The sequence below is a fragment of the Tachysurus vachellii genome, chromosome 12, assembly GCF_030014155.1.
Source record: "Tachysurus vachellii isolate PV-2020 chromosome 12, HZAU_Pvac_v1, whole genome shotgun sequence".
In the NCBI taxonomy this organism is placed as follows: domain Eukaryota; kingdom Metazoa; phylum Chordata; class Actinopteri; order Siluriformes; family Bagridae; genus Tachysurus; species Tachysurus vachellii.
This window is the reverse complement of record NC_083471.1, coordinates 17383271-17401232: the sequence shown is the minus strand read 5'-3', so window position 1 is coordinate 17401232 and position 17962 is coordinate 17383271. Positions and strand designations below refer to the sequence as shown.

The 17962-nt window shown below is 35.9% G+C and overlaps 2 protein-coding genes across 3 annotated transcripts; both read right to left on the bottom strand.

Moving 5' to 3' along the window:
- Window positions 1-4631: 4631 nt before the first annotated feature.
- On the bottom strand, window positions 4632-9520 carry lcn15 (lipocalin 15). Its single transcript, XM_060883131.1, has 7 exons — window positions 9345-9520; window positions 7213-7355; window positions 6773-6849; window positions 6504-6614; window positions 6312-6413; window positions 5930-5954; window positions 4632-5842 (listed from the first exon to the last, which is right to left on the bottom strand). The coding sequence occupies exons 1-7, from the start codon at window positions 9441-9443 to the stop codon at window positions 5818-5820; spliced, it is 582 nt and encodes a 193-aa protein (XP_060739114.1). The 5' UTR covers window positions 9444-9520; the 3' UTR covers window positions 4632-5817.
- A 604-nt stretch (window positions 9521-10124) lies between these two features.
- On the bottom strand, window positions 10125-17748 carry slc2a8 (solute carrier family 2 member 8). Of its 2 annotated transcripts, none has more exons than XM_060883128.1 (10): window positions 17508-17748; window positions 16812-16974; window positions 16026-16232; window positions 14947-15046; window positions 13941-14152; window positions 13481-13630; window positions 12689-12797; window positions 12402-12578; window positions 11986-12131; window positions 10125-10824 (listed from the first exon to the last, which is right to left on the bottom strand). In XM_060883128.1, the coding sequence occupies exons 1-10, from the start codon at window positions 17585-17587 to the stop codon at window positions 10678-10680; spliced, it is 1491 nt and encodes a 496-aa protein (XP_060739111.1). In that variant the 5' UTR covers window positions 17588-17748; the 3' UTR covers window positions 10125-10677. The 2 variants fall into 2 exon arrangements, with proteins under 2 accessions (XP_060739111.1, XP_060739112.1); XM_060883129.1 differs by having other exon boundaries at window positions 13941-14068.
- Between the last annotated feature and the right edge of the window lie 214 nt (window positions 17749-17962).

The window sequence follows — 17962 nt, the reverse complement described above, 5'->3', positions numbered from 1 at the left end:
GTCCTAAAGGAGTATGCAACAGGGCACAAAGAACGTGAATGCATCCTCTCCACACTGCATACTACCATACTAAGTAGCAGCAAGTGCTAAATAGAACGACAATCTCTTGTAAGGTGGATTAAACTGCTTTTGCATTTAGCATGTTTAGTCCACACTCTCAGAAAAATAGTTCAAATAAGTATACTTTTTCTTGTTACTTTTTGTACTCATTTTTGTACATCAGTGTGTATCCTTGACATGGTACTGGGTCTAAACTTTAATAACAATTTAAAGTATATAATTTGACTTCAAGGACCAACACTGTAACTTCAGTTTTTTTTTGAGAGTGCAGCTCTGACATACAGTAGCATGAACCCAGTGCAATTTAATTAACTTTTTAGAAATTAGGATATTTTGTCAACTTTTAATTAAGACTTTTAATAAAAGCTCTATCTGTTGTATTTTAACATATTTCATATGACCATGACCTTTTGCCCAACTCATTCATTTATCTTCAGTAACGTCTGATCTTGATCTGGGTCATGGTGGGTCTGGAACCTCTCCTGGGAATTCATGGGATGGGACACCAGTGGGAATGGATGGGACACCAGTCTGTGGCTTTGCACCATGCACACTCAGGGACAATTTACCATAACCAGATCACCTAGAAGCATGTTTTTAAGAGGTAGGTGTAAACAAAAGAACCCAGAAGAAACAAACACGTGGGGAACATGCAAAACTCTAAACAGGTAGTAAACAAGCTCAGGATTAATACATGGACCCTGGAGATGTGAGTTGGAAATGTTAAATACTGCATACAGCGCTGCCCTGTATAAAATTGTGTCATCATATTCACGTTTTGTAACATGAAAATGTTTAGATGAAAAAACATCTTGGAAGACTAACAGTTCTACACTTATCTACCAAAATGTGTTGGAACTGGAATAGGAAAACCTTCTGTACGGTTAGACATATAAGAGTACATTTACAAGAGAACATTTAAGAGTTCTCCCAGAATGACAAGCTGGTAAACCCTTAAGGGATTTTTCTAATACTATAAAAATGATTTCCTTTTCTTTTTCCATTTCTTTCATTTTCCATTTTATAGGGGTAATCTTAAAAATTAATGCTGTTATATCCTGTGACAAGTAGGTAAAGACTAATGCAACGAAGTTAAAATTTTCCCATGGTAGGCAGGTCTAGTTGGTTTCTCAACACTCAGTGATTTACGTGTGAAAACTGTTGTAGGTATTGCTCCATCTCGTGTGAAGTTGAGACTATACACGTTCCACATTTATTTTGCTGCAATCCACACTTCCCCTTTTACTTGTGTGGTTTCAAGAACCGAATAAATGGGGACAAAATAATAGTCTTTTAAAACAAATATCCATGATCTTTCAGTCATATTACATTTGTTGATCAACAGTCCATTTGTTTCAAATGTGGTGGCAAATGGGAAAGCTACTTGCTCACCAGTTTTTTTTGGCAGCAGTTGGAGTGCTTATATAGTGACACAGAATCCAACAGACCCATGGGAACTAGACTACTGCATGCTGGGCTTGTATCGGCTCGCAGCCATGATTTGGCACAAAAAACCTAGCTAGGGTACTGGAAGACCTAAAGAGGCTTGACAGGCAATTGCTTCATTAATGATCACAAATTTATGTGCTGTTAAATAAGAGTACACATAATGGTTTAATGAACAGAAAAAGGGTATGCATTTCTGTCTAAATTGTATATTTATTTGTGTCCACAGATTTCCTTTTTTTTGCACTACAGTAAAAATATATAAACTCATTTTATATGTATATATATATATATATATATATATATATATATATATATATATATATATATATATATATATATATACACACATATATGTATACAGATTTATATTTGTATTTTATACACACAACTATGTCTAGATATATACATGTGTGTATAGAAAGAGAGAGAGAAAGAGAGAGAGAGAGTAAGGGAGTGATATAGATAAAGAGATAGATGTAAATAAAAGAGACTTCTTTATTTAATAATAATTTTGTTATCACTGCTGTTGAACTATTTGTTATCGAGATTAAACGCCAAATCCAACATAAAATTATTTCTGAAAAATAAATAAATAATTAAAATAAATGAACGAAAGCATGAATGAATGAATGAATAAACAAAACACCACAATTTTTAACAAGTCTCAACAGTCCAACTTGACTAAACTTGTCTCTACATACTTTGCTTTTTTTCAAATTTATCATGTTCTCTTCCCTCCCTTTTCAATAGGCTTCATTCAAATGGCTTAAAAAATCTCTGGCGGCGTGACAGGATCGCAGTGGTCGAATTGCAGTGACGTTTCAATAGCGAGGGTGGGTCAGCCGGGATCCAATTTTAAACCACGTGCTCTAGGACCGTGGGAAAGAGTCGAGCTTTTCTTCCCAGCATAGGCGTATGCACAATTCAAGAGAGAGAGAGGGAGAGAGAGAGGGAGAGAGAGAGGGAGAGAGGGTAGACTAGTTCAAAAACAGTTGCCTGTGGAAAGTTGGCATGTTTAAAGGATACCAGAGACTGTGTGGAGGTTTGATAACCTCGAGTCAGTTACAGGAATGTCAGCGACTCAAACGTCTTTAAGCTACTGAGGACAGATCAGTTTCCCAACTCATGTTGCTTGAGATTTCTCATGCTCACATGTGAAGATGTAGGAATGGAGAAATTTGGCATTATGGCCATGTCTAAAGTGAAAGGTTTCAGGAGCCCGCACTTCCTGCTCCTGACTGTGACCTATTGATTTTGCATGGGAACTGACCCCTGCTGTTAGCCCCTAACCAGCCCAAATGCCTCCTGACTGGTCAAGCTTAACAGATAACAAGCATGAAGCAAGACTCAATTACATGACACAATGGCTTGAGCTGAGAGTTCAGAAAATATCCTGGCAATCATCAATATCACTTGCCTTCTTGCAAAAGAATTCACTAAAAAAGGTTATCTACATTAAACATAAAGTGGTTGTTGTAACAGAAAAGAATGATATGGTCGTAATTTGTGGCATGGTCATCACACACATAAGAAATGTCTGCCCGGACATTATTCAGCATAAAAGGATGATGTCAGGTGTTGTGAAAAGAGGACACTTTTAACACAGATGTTATTGGTGAAAACATTTGGTGCATTGAAGAGCAGTAATTCTGTCAGCCTGCGGCGTCAGACAGTAGGAATGTCCTGTTTGTCTTGGTGTGTGTTTGTTCACTGTACTGCATGTTATGCTTACAAGGCTGGCATTTGTGTTAATGTTTTTGTGTGTGTGTGTGTGTGTGTGAGCCAGTGAGTCTGTACCGGCCGGGGTGTTTGATACCTTTGTGTGAGAATCAAGCTGCTTCCTGCCCCTTGGACCACAACAGCAAGAGCTCTTATTGCCCATAAGGTCAGCAAAGGGGGAGAGAGCAAGCTAGAGAGGCACTCTGTGTGTGCGTGTGTGTGTGTGGGTGTGTGTGTGTGTGTGTGTGAGAGAGAGAGAGAGAGAGAGAGAGAGAGAGAGAGAGAGAGAGGAATAAAGAAAACAGTGCTCAATAATTCCTTTTTCATGGGATCACCAATTAGACATGATTTGAAACCCAATAATCTCATTTAGTTTTGTTTATGAGACTCTGGAGACACAATCACATGACATGACAAGATCATGTGATTATAAATGCAGCATTACATCACAAATACATTTACATACATTTTATAGAAACAGATCATTTCCAAGGCTGTGCTAATTTTTAGCAAAAAAAGAAAGAAATAATAAATGACATGATTGAGCTGCAGCATGCACACGGGCCACTGCTGAAATGTCAGTATCCTAAGCAGGGCCCACCCTCCTCCGTGTGCATGCTTTCCTGTTCCCCTCCCATTCCCAGCCTCTCTGTTTGGTGCGGATATCCCCAGGAAAAGGCAACACAGTTTGTGATGTCAGCAGCTGCGCTACAGTAGCCCTCCTCTGTGGGAATTTAAAGAAATAGGCTGTACAACCGAGTTTCTATACAACACAACACATTCAGGAGGTCCTGATATTAATCAAGGATTGAGTTTGCGTCTATGGATTATACCCAAGGGAGTTCTCCATTCCTTGTCTGAGTTCAAGACTTCCACGCCAGTCTATATTTATGTAAAGGCCACACTATGGGCATTGGCCATCAAATCTGCACTGAAGTCCATGTAACTCTTTAACATTTAAGAGGTCTATAAAGATTTCATGTCAGTTTATCTGATGGGGATGCTTCTACAGTATGCATGTTCCTTATTGTTAAGCCAAAATATTTCTTCATTGTATTTACTTAAATGAAACAGACTCTTTGACAGACTCATATTAGTCTTTGTTTATGTACATTTTGGCAGCCATCTTCATAATGAACCACTTGTGAGACAGAATCCAATTCACTTCATTTGGCAATTATGAATTAAAGGCCCAGGTTTTGCTCTCTGGACGTCCTGGGATTTAGCAGCCACTAGCACTAGACTCTTTAACTGCTAATCTTCCAATCCTCAGAAACAGACACAGGTACATTTTTGTTTCCTATGGAATAAAATGTTTAGTAGAGCCTCCCCTAGAATTATGTTTAAGTCAAATGGCCTTTCAAAACTAGCTCACTGTTCAATAAATCCAGACAGACTCCAACTTTTTGTTGCAAAACATATTGAATTATTTACAAAGAGACATCATATAGTTTCCCCAAACGTCAAGGTCATATTACACACATCATTTTACATGTTTATTCACTGCACTTTAATCATAAACACAGCCCATATACATGCATTTATCATTACGCATTTACCGTTTTCTATTAAACCACGTTATGTTTGCCTTTTATCAGCGTTATGTCCCATTCTAGTATTCTCATACTATCATTTCAGAATTTAAAGAAACACAGTAACAAAATAGAGTGCATGGCAAAGGTGTGTGAAGGCTGCAAGGTAGGAGAAGAAATAAGAGAGAGTGAAAGAAAGAGACATATTTTAACATTAGCTTTAAGGTTCACATTTACAATTATGTTTAATACACCTTTCTACATCATTTTGGTATTATACATGGGAGAAAATGATATCAAAACATCAAGAAATAGTCTAATAAAGAGAAATGTTAATTACATTTGCCTCTACATGTTTTAATTGATTATTTATAATATCTTTGCAGTGGAAAGTACATAGACATCATTGTTAGCATCGTTCAAATGAAAAAGGGGTCATTTTGGATTAAAAAGAACATGAGTTAATAAAACCATTCAACCTCAGTATCTGTCTTGCAAACATTTGACATTATTATTCTAATAAATGCTAAAACCCAACCAGTAGACAGAAAAATAAGCCTGTGGTTGCAAACTGGCCAAAGTCCACAGAAAAAGAGGAGACTTGGCAACCCTGCTAAATGCAGCCTAGAAAAAACACCATAAGATATAGAACAAAAGGGCATGATAATGATGTCTTATTCTTCCATGTAGAATCTCAGACCCTCAAAGGTTTTAACAAAAGGACAAAATTAACTCTGTGACACAGCTGGATCTGACTAGAGCATTTTACTACACTGACCTCTGCTGAGAAGAAGAAACATCGCAGGCTATACATTAAATGCTGCAATATGTTTTTACTAGTTTTAACTAATGATAGAAAATAAGAAATTCCATAAGCATAACTTTACAGAATTAACAGTATATGACTGCTTCACTCTGTTATTACATGGTATTTACTGTACATAAGAGTCATAAACATTATTAGAAAACAATAACAAGCACCAACAAAGTTGCACAGAATTTTTGTGGATAACGAGGATGAGCAAGATGAGCAAAGAAACGATGAACATTGACTCTTCTAATCCAGCAATTCTGTCATATTACTGCAGGTAGAAAGTTTTAGTATCATTAAGCTCTAAAGTCACACATAAAATATTCTAAATCAGTTTAATGAGTCATATTATCCTTACCTTGGCTCTGGAAGGGGGCATGGGTCTATAACAGAATAAAATATTGGTCAGAATAGATTGCAATAAGAGTGAGAAATAAATAAGCAGGATGGCATTAGAATTGTTTGATTTGTAAGAAATGTCTGTTCTGTGCACCAGCCAACTTATATCATCCTATACATACACATATAGTCTCATATCTTCAGGACATAATACGTGCAACATATAAATACACTTTATTGTAAGATGATCAAAAGGTACTAGACTCTATCTCTATCATAATGTTTATTCTCGCTGTACAGCATTATCTTTGCTATGTAAACATCACAAGGCCTGCAAATATACGCCCCAGACATATCTCGGTCTAATGTCTTATTTACTTTTCGCTCTGCATCAAACTCACCCACAATGGCTGGTGTTATGATGGCCTCCTCAGAAAACCCAATAGACAAGGCAAATGATCTGAAATGTTCTACCACCTCCGGCCTGAGTTCTGGCTTTCGGCCTAAAGCATACATAGACGGTTGACAAAAGTTGTTACAGTATCAAGAAGTTCAGGTTTAGCTTAAATTCTGCAGAAGCCTCATGTGCTCACCATAGAGAGCCAGCTGAGAGTATTCTTTGTTCATATTCTTGTATTTCAGGACGACCCCGTAGTCAGTGTAGTTTGACTCCACCACAGTAATGTCCTTTTCAATCTTGTGCCCTTATAATGAATAATAAATAATAAGTAAAAATTGCAGATCATCAATTTAGTTCTAAGATCTATAAGATCACCACTTGTCTTTTTACTGTCTTTTTTCTACAGTGTTAAATATTTTATGTAGAACGTGTGAGATATCATTACATAACAACATGACTTACGTTGACTGAAATAAGTGAAAGCTCCAGGAACCTCTGTCTTCTCATACACATAAGAACTTATATCACATGTCTTTTGGCTAAGGGCAGAAAAAATATGGCTGAAAGATGACATTGAAAAAATCATTAAAAAAACATAAATAATAAATCAAAAGAATTATTTAATCTTTAAGGGTTCAGTGAATAAATACGGCTTATATTAAATATATTATATTATATAATATTATATATTATATTATATAATATTATATTATATTAAAGCTTGGATTCACTGTTGTAGCTTTCTACATAGAACCCAGAAGGAAAACTCCAAGACACCTTAGAGCTCTGTATATCTATATGAGTTGGTCAAAAGTTTAACTGAATTATGGTATGATTGGTAATTATGGTATGATTGGTATAGAATAGCTTTATACTCATGCTGAAAAAAGAAGGAACTGTACCTATTCATTGTCCACATGGTAAGGTTGGCTCCTCCATTTTCATTAGCAATCAGATGGCCTCTTGAGATTAGCATTTTGCTTTTGTATTTAATAACTACTGGGTCGTCATAAGCAAAGCCAACACGATACCATTCACCTGTAAACTAACAATAAGGTTAACAACTGTTAGAGCAAGTGTATGCAATAGGCATAAGAAGATGATGATACTGAAGCCCCTTAACTACATTTTTGCCAATCTAGTGTTTATCAAAAGATTTAGATATCCACACAGGGGAAATGATTGCAAATGAAATTGCATGAAAATGCAAATGAATTCAGCAGCACTTTAAAGCAGACATGGTCTGAGTTTGCAATGGTTTTGGTATTAAGAGAAGCATGTATATAATGCAGGCAGAAGCAGAATCTGTCACCAGTTTGAAACATTTTATGGTCTTAGATGTATTATTGGCTGCTTTCTTTATTGAACTAGCAAATAAGAACTCATTCTTTTTTTCTGCTGATCTCAAAAGTGCTGTTATAGTCTAATAGACACTGAGAGGAATTTGTACAGTAAGATTATAAAACTGTAAGTAAGATTAATGCTAAATGTCACCAGTGTAGTAACAAAATTGAAGAAAATATATAACAGCTTTGAATAGACACACAATCATTTATACATAAAGAAATGAGAATGTTAAAGCACCTGGAGTCAGCTGAATGTAGTTAGTTACTCAATCATTAGTATATTAATTTATATTTTGATGCAAATAATAACTATATTTATGATGCAAACGATAACTTATATGAAATCATAATATTATATTTAACATTGGTGACGTGACATAAGAAAGATTAATGAAATAAAACTAAGTAATAAGTAATAGGAAAGAGATCAGAATGACAAGCCTCAGAATGTGGTGTTTATTAATTATTAAATGTGATTAGGATTAACAGGTTTGAGAACACAGGCGTATGTAGTAAAATTAACACATGAGGATTTGGGCTAAGATCATTCATTCATTCATTCATCTTCTACCGCTTATCTGAACTACCTCGGGTCACGGGGAGCCTGTGCCTATCTCAGGCGTCATTGGGCATCAAGGCAGGATACACCCTGGACGGAGTGCCAACCCATCGCAGGGCACACACACATCACACACTAGGGACAATTTTCCAGAGATGCCAATCAACCGGTAGGTTGCATGTCTTTGGACCGGGGGAGGAAACTGGAGTACCCGGAGGAAACCCCTGAGGCACGGGGAGAACATGCAAACTCCACACACACATACATACATGGTGGAGGCGGGAATCGAACTCCGACCCTGGAGGTGTGAGGCGAACGTGCTAACCACTAAGCCACCGTGCCCCCTGGGCTAAGATCAGATTTTGCAAGTAAAGCATCTGTAACTTGGCAGCAAGTAAAGCATCTGTATGAGAAGATAAAGGTTCTTTAAAGGCCATTTAAGACTGAGGTTTGATTTTTTTTCACCTATATTGTGAAGCTAGGTTGTGTGCCAGAAAAACACTGAATTACAAGAGGCACGAGATATATAGATGATTGTGTGAGTGATATTTATACTGGCTTTGGATATAGACTATGAAAGGACAACTGGGTCCCACAGACTTGATTTATCCCAATAACCAGAAATTAAATAAATGACAAAAAGTATCCATAGTTAATCCAGATGTTAACCATACATAAAGGAATAGTAAAACATATTGCCTGGAATTACAGCTTAGAAAGAGATTTAAATGCAAGGTATTAAAAAGATAGAGGAGATCAGTGAGTTAATCTCATTATTGTAAATTACATACAGGCCTCTGCCAGAGTGACAAGGTTTACAGATGCAGCTAAAGTCCAAGAGGGTTATTTGATTAAGTGCTGAATCTGTTGGTAAAATATTTGATTTAACATGACTCATTGAAGCTTACATTTTAAATCATTAAAATCAATAAAGTTTGCTTTAAAATCCTTTCACTATTTTCTTTCACCTTCCTTTCAGTGTCACAAGTTAACATTTTCACAAAGGACCTTTTAGTCTAGTGCTTGAGTAGAAAATACTACTACTTGATTTACTATAATTAACTTTCTATGTATACCTACGGTTATGTCAAGAAATAGTTTCTTTTTATTTTGTGCATATTTCACTCACCTTTTCGAGGTCAAAATCTGCCTGGGGCTGTATATCAGTGGAGTTGAATGAGTGCGTCCATAGCACTACGCTGCACAGAACCGCCACAGCTAGCAACATGTTAAACTGTAATCCAGACTCCCTTTCTGTGTGTTACAAAGCAAACCTCAGGCTGCAAAACTGTGAATGCTCTTCCAGGAACCTGGGGGCTTTATGTAGACAGCCAAGAGTGGGAAGTGTTCATGATTTATTGCAGGCCAAGCCCCCAAACCCAAGCGCAGGCACAACTTCAACCCAATAAAAACAGAAATCAAGTAACAGGGCATTCCCTGAAGTCTGAAGAAAAAATAAATGCTCAGCAGATGCACAAGTTTACTATTAGATTTTCTAAACTGCTTTTAGAAATTATTCTATGGAAATGATTCAAATATATTTTCCTAAAATAGACAATTAGATTGTGTCATGATCATTTATGGGATAGGAAACCAGGCTAAAATGTCACATGGCTACCTATTTCTTATGAATCTAGTAATAATTACTGAATATTAATAAATTCAGTATAAAAATACTGTATATATATATATAATATATTTATAGTAATACTTTCTGTATTAACAAAATAGCTGACATTTTTATTACTTAGAAAAACAGTGAATTTTTTTTCCCTCCAAAATGTGATCCAACTGTGTGGCTGAACCTTTAAATTTACATGTAACAAAACAATTCCAAATTTCCTCATTAAAATTGAAATTTATTCAATTTAACCTTAGCAAAAAATATTTAATACAGCACACAGGTACATAGCGTTTGGGTTAGTTTTATTAAATACAACAAAATGAAAAAAAAAAACAAACAAACAAACAAAAAAACAACATTGTATTAAAGTATAGCATTAGTTCATTGGCAGTTGGAGGTGTATTCAGGAACAATAGCTTACTGGATTATTAAACCTGTAATTCTGCCATGTTATTTGCTGTGAAGATGCGTCTGAACTGAAGGGATCAATTCAAGTACATTCATCTAATGTTTCATGGAACTGAACTTATTGAACTAGTGCTATTTGTTAGAGATCACTGAAGAAGATAAACTTCAGAAGATCTGATATTACACTTTAATAGAGAAAGTGCCTTTATTATCAAAACAAATAAAAATAGAAATGTAAGCCCAGGTACTGTTGTATCACCTTCTTTAGAAAGACAATTTTGAAAAAAGTTCCCATTACATTAGTCTTTGTAGTCTTACATTAGTCATGTTTCCATTACATTAGTCTTTGGAGACAAGAAATCAAGTTTAAGAAATCCAGTGACGCACATAACATTTACTTTGGTGCTAGCAGTGAGAAAAGAGTCTTCACTTAGTGAGAATGAGTTCCTTTAAAATGTGACTGAATCTCTTCCAGTGTTTTGCCTTTCGTCTCCGGAACAAAGAAGACAGTGAAGATGACGTTGATGGCACAGAGACACGAGAACATCCAGAACGTCCCTGCACTGGTTATGAGATCCTGTAGGATTACAACAAACTATTAGTTAAATATATTCTTCAAAACCTTTCTTTCAACAGCCACAGTAATTGGGGTGTTTCCCAAGTGAAGAACAACGAGGACACAGATTAAGCCTTGTCTTTATCTTACAGACATTATTATCTACAACAACAGTAACGGCTACTGGTTAAATCAAAGCGCTGTTGATCTCTGGGTCTGAGTGATCAGAAAGTGTTGATTAATTCCATAACAACTGCAGGCTATGATTTAAAATCACAGGTTTATATTAATTCACTCATTTTAATAGAATAATTATCAAAAGTTTTCAACCCCCCTTAATAGTCATAAGAATTGTCTGTATTACAAATCCATACAGACCGTTACAGCACATTATTATTGCAAACTAAGATATACTTAAAGTGCTTTTGCAATGTCACAAATCACTGTTTTTTAGTAGATTTAAAATAAATAAATAAATAAATAAATAAATAAAATGTCTGCTGCTTCACAAGTACACAACCCCTACAACTACTTGGTAAAACCATCTTTTACTGAAATAACAGCTTTAAGTCTGTTAGAATAAGTTCTTAGCAGCTTTGCAAACTGTTTCGTAATCAATCTTGCCCATTCTTACTGACAGATCTGCCACAGGTTCTTCACATTGTTTGCTGACTGCAATTTTCAAACAGTGTTACAAATTCTCAATTGGAGTCAGACCTGGACTTTGACTTGGTCACTAAAGAACATCCACCTTTTTGTTTTTACCCCTCCTCTGCTGCTTTGGCCTTGTTTTAGGCCGTGTTTGCTTTAGTCTGTTTAAATACTAAAGCAGATTTTCTTGTATACTGTATTCCCCAGTATTTTGTTCCATTCATTCTCACACCAATTTTGAAAAGAAGCCCAGTTTCTGATGACAAAATGTTTCCCCACAGTATTGATGCTGCCATTTCACTGTAGGAATGTTAATTGAGTATTAGGTTTGCACCACACACAATGCATGGAAACATGCCCAAACACAGTATCTGTACCTTGGTACAAAAGTGTTTATGGGGTTGTCCAACCTATTAGATGATTTTACATGTGGTTTACATAATTTTACATCTGGTCACATCTCATTTTATATATATATATATATATGTGTGTGTGTGTGTGTGTGTGTGTGTGTGTGAAAACACTCTTTACCGTGATATTCTGAAACGTTTTGGTCACGATGAAGGCACAGGTCCAGTTAGTGAGTACGCACACAGCACTTCCGAGTCCTCGAACCTTGGTGGGATAAATCTCTGACATCACGAGCCATGGTATAGGCCCCCAACCCAGTGCAAAACCTGATAAAAACATCAATTATAAGTTAAAAGACAATTTGAGTACATTATTGAATTAATAAAGACACAAATAAAAGACCTATTACAGTCTATGAGATATTTATACAAAACATTTTATAAACTAAAGATCCAGTGAAACTGGATGTTCTTCAGCATTTCATTTTCACTAATCTTCTTGTAGGAGCAATTACAGCAATGCTTTTCTTTAGAGCATTTTATTCTCTGTGCATAAGAATCATACGTTTTTTTGTTAGTAAATAAACTTCTAATTACCTGTTATAAAAATGCCCATGCTAGTGAGCGCGAGCCAGGACAGATCAGTGTGTGCGGCTTCACTGACTGCATCCTGGGCTTCCAAAATTGTGCTGATCAGTGTGGAGTTACCATGCTTGGTCACAGACAACTTGAAATAAATGCCAAACGTTGCTTCACTTACACACATGGCAACACCTGAACAGCAAAGTAGAGATGAGAAAATGAGTAGAGGTTTGTGGAATAAACATGAAAGTGTAAAAGTATCAGCATACGAATAAGGGGAAGTATAAAAGGCAAATACTGACCTGACAGGATGAGCAAAACCTTTCTTCCTGCTCGATCCATGACTAGAGCTGCGACCGCAGTAAAAAACACCTGAGTGGCTCCTACAATCACCGACGCAACACTGCCATTCTGTGACACAAAGATCACAACTAAGACATAACTTAGTGCCAAAAGGACCATTTATAGAGAGGTCCCCCAAAGTGGGTCACTAATGAAAAGCTGTAACAGACCTTCATATTATTCAATATAAAATTCCTAGTACTCTTAGTGTTAGGCTGCTGAACAAGGCCAGACTGGACAAAATTTGGATAATTACTATATATGTATATATAATTATTTTTTTTTTTAAATATTGGCCAGAATGCTCTTGCAAAAAGAGATTTTTAATCTCACTGTGCTTTTCCCAAAGTCAAAGAAAGGCTGAATAAATAAAATAAATAATTTGGTGCACAAGTGTGATGTTGGCCTGTGTATATGTGTGTCAAAGCATGTTATAGTCAAGAAAACCCTAATCTTGGTCAAACCTTGTTTTTCGGCACAATTCTGCCACAGAGACTGAAGAATCTGTATTTGATAGGTCTTCCCCAATCCACCCCACAAACCATGGTGGTCAGCCTGTATTTGGTCTACTTTTAAAAACACTGAGTACATTATTCAACACCAATTTAACCATAGACAACTTTTCTAGATCCACTTGTTCTTCTGAGGGTTAACGATGCTATATTTGTTTTAGTTCTATTAAAAATACGACTCAAATACAAATGAAATCAAATCAGATGCATATTATGGAAAGCTTGATTAAAAATTCTTACCTGGAAGTGAGCTTGTTCAAATATAGTTTCTGCATAGAACATGATAGCGTTGATGCCAGTAAATTGCTGCAAGAGCATCATCATGATGCCCACTCCTAAAGGTTTATATATACCAGGGTCTTTCAAATCAGCCAGACTGAGACTTCCTTCCTGGATTTAAACAGAAATGTATTTGTAATATATCCACTACAGTATGTAGCTAAAGGTATGTAGACACAAAACCATCACACCCCTATGTGATTTTTGGAAAATCCCATTCCAGATTGAGTCCAATTTTATCTGTTTTTACTGTTATTACTGGTATTAATGTTATAGTAAACTCCAATCTTCTGGGAAGGCGAGGCTGGTCTCACACAATATTGAATCCATTACAGGTTTTTCACTTATGTTTTGTATGAGTAAATCTGTTCATATTAATGCTTTAAAAATGCGACCACATGCGGAGACTATAAAGCTTCACCTCATATCGAGAGGCTGCTTCTATCTTTGCACATTCCCACTCGACTGGTGTGTCCTGTCCTCTAAGAAAGCGCAATGCATCTTCTGCTTCTCTCCTTTTCCCACGAGACAGCAGGTAGCGTGGCGTCTCTGGCATAAAGCACATACACACCAGCATCAGTGTAGGGGGAATGGAGGCGGTGATGGCCAGCCATCCCCAGTCCAGGAACAGACCTTAAAACAACATGAGCAAATGTTTAGTGCTGTTTGGAGACACAATTCTCAAATTTACATCAAAATCTCAGTTGAAACAAGTAATGGAAAAGGCAATTTGGTTGGATTTCATGGTCATCCCTAAAACTACGATACTTTTGAAATGAAATGAGTTTGTGAGGTCCTCTGAATTGTTTTGAACACTGTTGCTGGTGCCAAACCTCTAGTAATATTTAACCACAAAACAGTGTCAGATTCAATAAACAGAGCTTCAGACTTTGTCTTTGTCTTTATTTTTAAATAATTAGTTGGAAAATCCTGGAAGAGCAGGCACAATGACCAAGATTTTATTAAACAGACTAAATCTAATCAAAGATATCCCTTCTATAGTCATGCTTTTAGTATGAATTGTCATTTTGAACACACAGATAAGACAATGTTCCTAACAAAGCTTGCAGTCTGTTTTGTTAATGACATACGGATGGTGAAAGATGGAGCATAATCTGGTATACTCTAACTCGATTATAAAAGGACAAGAAAAGCCCTTCAGCAGAATCTGGAACATCTACATGATAAATGAAAGGCATGAATTTTAGATTCTGTGTGACGCCTTATTCTGTTCTAGCTGTACTAATGTTTATGAATGACCTCTTGATGCCAATACTACATAAAACATTTGTATTATTACCTAAATAATAATCAAAATGAACACTGTAATTCTAGATCTCTTGCATACCAAGTTCAGAAGATTGACATTTGCATGAGAGGGTGTACTGAATGTAAAAGTAAAAAACCTAAAATAAAAATACTGATACCAGTAACATAAGCTCCCATGATTCCGATCACCACCATGAGCTGCACACAGGAGCCCAGTGTTCCTCTTACACGCTCATGAGATGTTTCTGAGATGTAAAGCTAGAGGAGAAAAAACATACACAAAATATCAGAGATTTCAGAGAAAAAAACAGATTTATATAATGAAGCTAGAGATGTTCGAACATGTTCATACTTTCAAAAACAAAACTTTAACTTCAAATACAAGTAAAGTTACATAGAGATAAAAAATAAACTAATTTCTTTATTTCTGTCATTCAGCTAGAGAGTGACTGTGTCATAAAGTGTACACAAATGTTATGTGCAGGCAGTGAATCTAGTTTAAAGGTCTCTCTGGTGTGTCAATAGATTGCTGGAAATGCTCTAGGAGTCATCACAGACTCATCAAAGTCCTGACACATGACACAAGTCATGACAGTTTACCGTGCTGTTTTTTTTTTTTTTTTAACTCTACTGAATTTGATTGCTTAAATGTAATGTGTATGTGTGGCGTTTAAAGTTAGATTGACTTGCAAAGTGTGTTACTGTCTGCAACACAGGTTGTATATGGGCAGGTGGCTTGCTTATGAGAATACAAAGCAATATTAAAAGATAGTACAGAAATGTTTATTACCATTGTAGATAGGTTTTGAGAGACTGTTACAACACCCCCACATACATACATATAGATTTGTATAGATACATGTATAGTTAAGTAAAAGTAAATGTTAAGCACATTGCACCAAATTTTGTGAGAAACAGGATGTTTCATTTATCAGCTGTGCATTAAAGTGCTTTTCTGAGGCTGTTGCAGGTGAAACCAACTGGTACTATTCTACTTATTTATAATTCAAGGGGTTATCATCTCAGGAATATTTGTGTGTGTGCTTGTGTGTGTACAGCATTAGTATTAGTATTAAAATATAGAAATAATATTAAAGTGAGATAACTGAGATATATTATAGTTGAGACCTACAGCTCACAACCTTTTCCCTTTTCTTTAGGTAAGCTTGCAATTTGCTTGAAATTATCCATGATTAGGTTAAGTACCTACAAATATCTACAACATAGTCAGACTTACAGGCACAACAAGAGATGTAACTCCACTGGCTACACCAGTAAGCACCCGTCCCACATACAGCATCCAGTGGTTCTGAGCAGCAATGATGATGGTGAAACCAAAAATGAACGGCAAAGCACAGAACATGAGACTCAACTTCCGCCCAATCTTGTCCACCACCCAGCCACCGAGCAGTCCTCCAAAACCAGCTCCGATCGTCACCACAGACTGCAAAAGATAAAGTCGACTATAAAAGCTGCTACCTGATGTAGAAATGTTTTGTTCTGAAACATAACAGCAAATGTTACACACGACTATAGTATTTTTTATGCATATTACATGTCACAGATAGCTATTAAACTTGAAACACCTGCTACATCATTAATAGGAAATAATATATTGCCTAGATATTAATGGACTTTCCAGATCCTAAATCTGTACCATAGATGTTTGTCCAGAAAATATACAGACATTTCAGAACTCAATTAAATACAGAAAATGTATATTATTTTCCTAAAGAGTTCCAATTTTATTATTATCAGTGATTATTCTTGTAACTACATACTCATTTGTATACATTATACAATATATAATATGCTAATTATAAATAATATACTGAATAATTAGCTAATGTTTAATGGTTTACTAGAGAATTAGAAATTAAGTGCAGGAAAATTGTACTCAGTGAACAGTCCAAAATTTTTTGTTCAAGATATGAAACAGGAAATGAGAACAGACTACGTAAACACTGTCAACTCTTCAACAACACTCTGCCTTAGCCTCATAGTTTTGGAAACTGGTTTTCACCCCAAACCAGGAGGCTTCTTCAGCAGTGAGTCTTAGCCTTGGGTCCTGGATACGCTGCAAATCCGGTATAGCAGGAGAGCTGTAACCAAGCACGAAGCCAAAGCTGAGGGGTCCAAGAACTGCTGCAAATGTAGCAATGTACAGCCTCCCATTTTTCACTTTGCTTAAAAATCAACAAAAACAACAACAAAGAATGTTTCAGAGGACGGAAACATTGTGCTTGATATAACTGACTATATTTACTGTGATATGAAAAGTAAAAGAGGGTAAAAGGTGCATAGTATCACACAGTACAGTTCTTACATATCTAGCAAATAATAAACTCCTAGATGAACTGAACTAGAACAATGTAATCAACAACGACAACAACAACAACAACAACAACAGATGACTGAATCACAGAATAGTGGTTAGGGTAAAAATAGTCATTCTAAATGATATCAAATACCAGTTGATTACCAACTGTAATGACGTTAAAGAAACATGTTTTTGGACAGTAAAATGTTTGGACAGTCGAGAAGATTAATTGTTGGCATGGAATCTTGATACAGACAAAAACTAAACGTGAAATAAAGTGATATCTTGTTCATCATTAAAACAAACCAAAAAAGCTGAACCTATGGAATGAATTAATTATTTAATGTTATTTCCAAAAAATGTACAGTTTGGTTGAAAGTTTGAAACTTAAATCCTTACTTCAGATAGGCATCAGTTTCGGATCCCTGCTCAGGAACCTCCTCTGCCAAAAGTGGACTCGACTCCTCTAAATGATTCATTGCGGATTTAAAGTTTTTTTTTTTACTTTTGTATACTGCTCTTAAACATTACTCCACAATGATTCTCCTTGCTCCCCAAACCCAAACTAAACATATGATTAAACATATCCGTGTGTGACAGAACAGAGCTTGTGTATGTATACAGTATATGTCAGGTGATGGACATGCTGACAACAAATTGACTTCCGCTTTTAATTTCAAAATAAAAGCACAGCAAGCAAATGACAATTTATTTAAACTACTGCTCCTAAGATTTCAAAACTCGCCTTTACAACTAAAATTGAGTTTATCAATGCGCAATATTTTTTTATTAGCTAGCGTCCATATGTGCAAAACAATTATTTCTAGTATTTGGTTTTAATTTAAGCTTTTAAA

What these genes read in the sequence shown, in the direction of transcription:
- lcn15 (XM_060883131.1), bottom strand. Translation starts at nt 9,443, where the DNA reads ATGTTGCTAGCTGTGGCGGTTCTGTGCAGCGTAGTGCTATGGACGCAC. An exon ending in TTTCACTTATTTCAGTCAAC is followed by an intron (nt 6,615 to 6,772) that starts GTAAGTCATGTT and finishes ATTCATTATAAG; the next exon opens with GGCACAAGATTGAAAAGGAC. An exon ending in CTCTCAGCTGGCTCTCTATG is followed by an intron (nt 6,414 to 6,503) that starts GTGAGCACATGA and finishes TGTATGCTTTAG; the next exon opens with GCCGAAAGCCAGAACTCAGG.
- slc2a8 (XM_060883128.1), bottom strand. Translation starts at nt 17,587, where the DNA reads ATGAATCATTTAGAGGAGTCGAGTCCACTTTTGGCAGAGGAGGTTCCT. An exon ending in TTACATCTCTTGTTGTGCCT is followed by an intron (nt 15,047 to 16,025) that starts GTAAGTCTGACT and finishes TTTCTCCTCTAG; the next exon opens with CTTTACATCTCAGAAACATC. An exon ending in CATGGGAGCTTATGTTACTG is followed by an intron (nt 14,153 to 14,946) that starts GTATCAGTATTT and finishes TGTTGTTTTAAG; the next exon opens with GTCTGTTCCTGGACTGGGGA.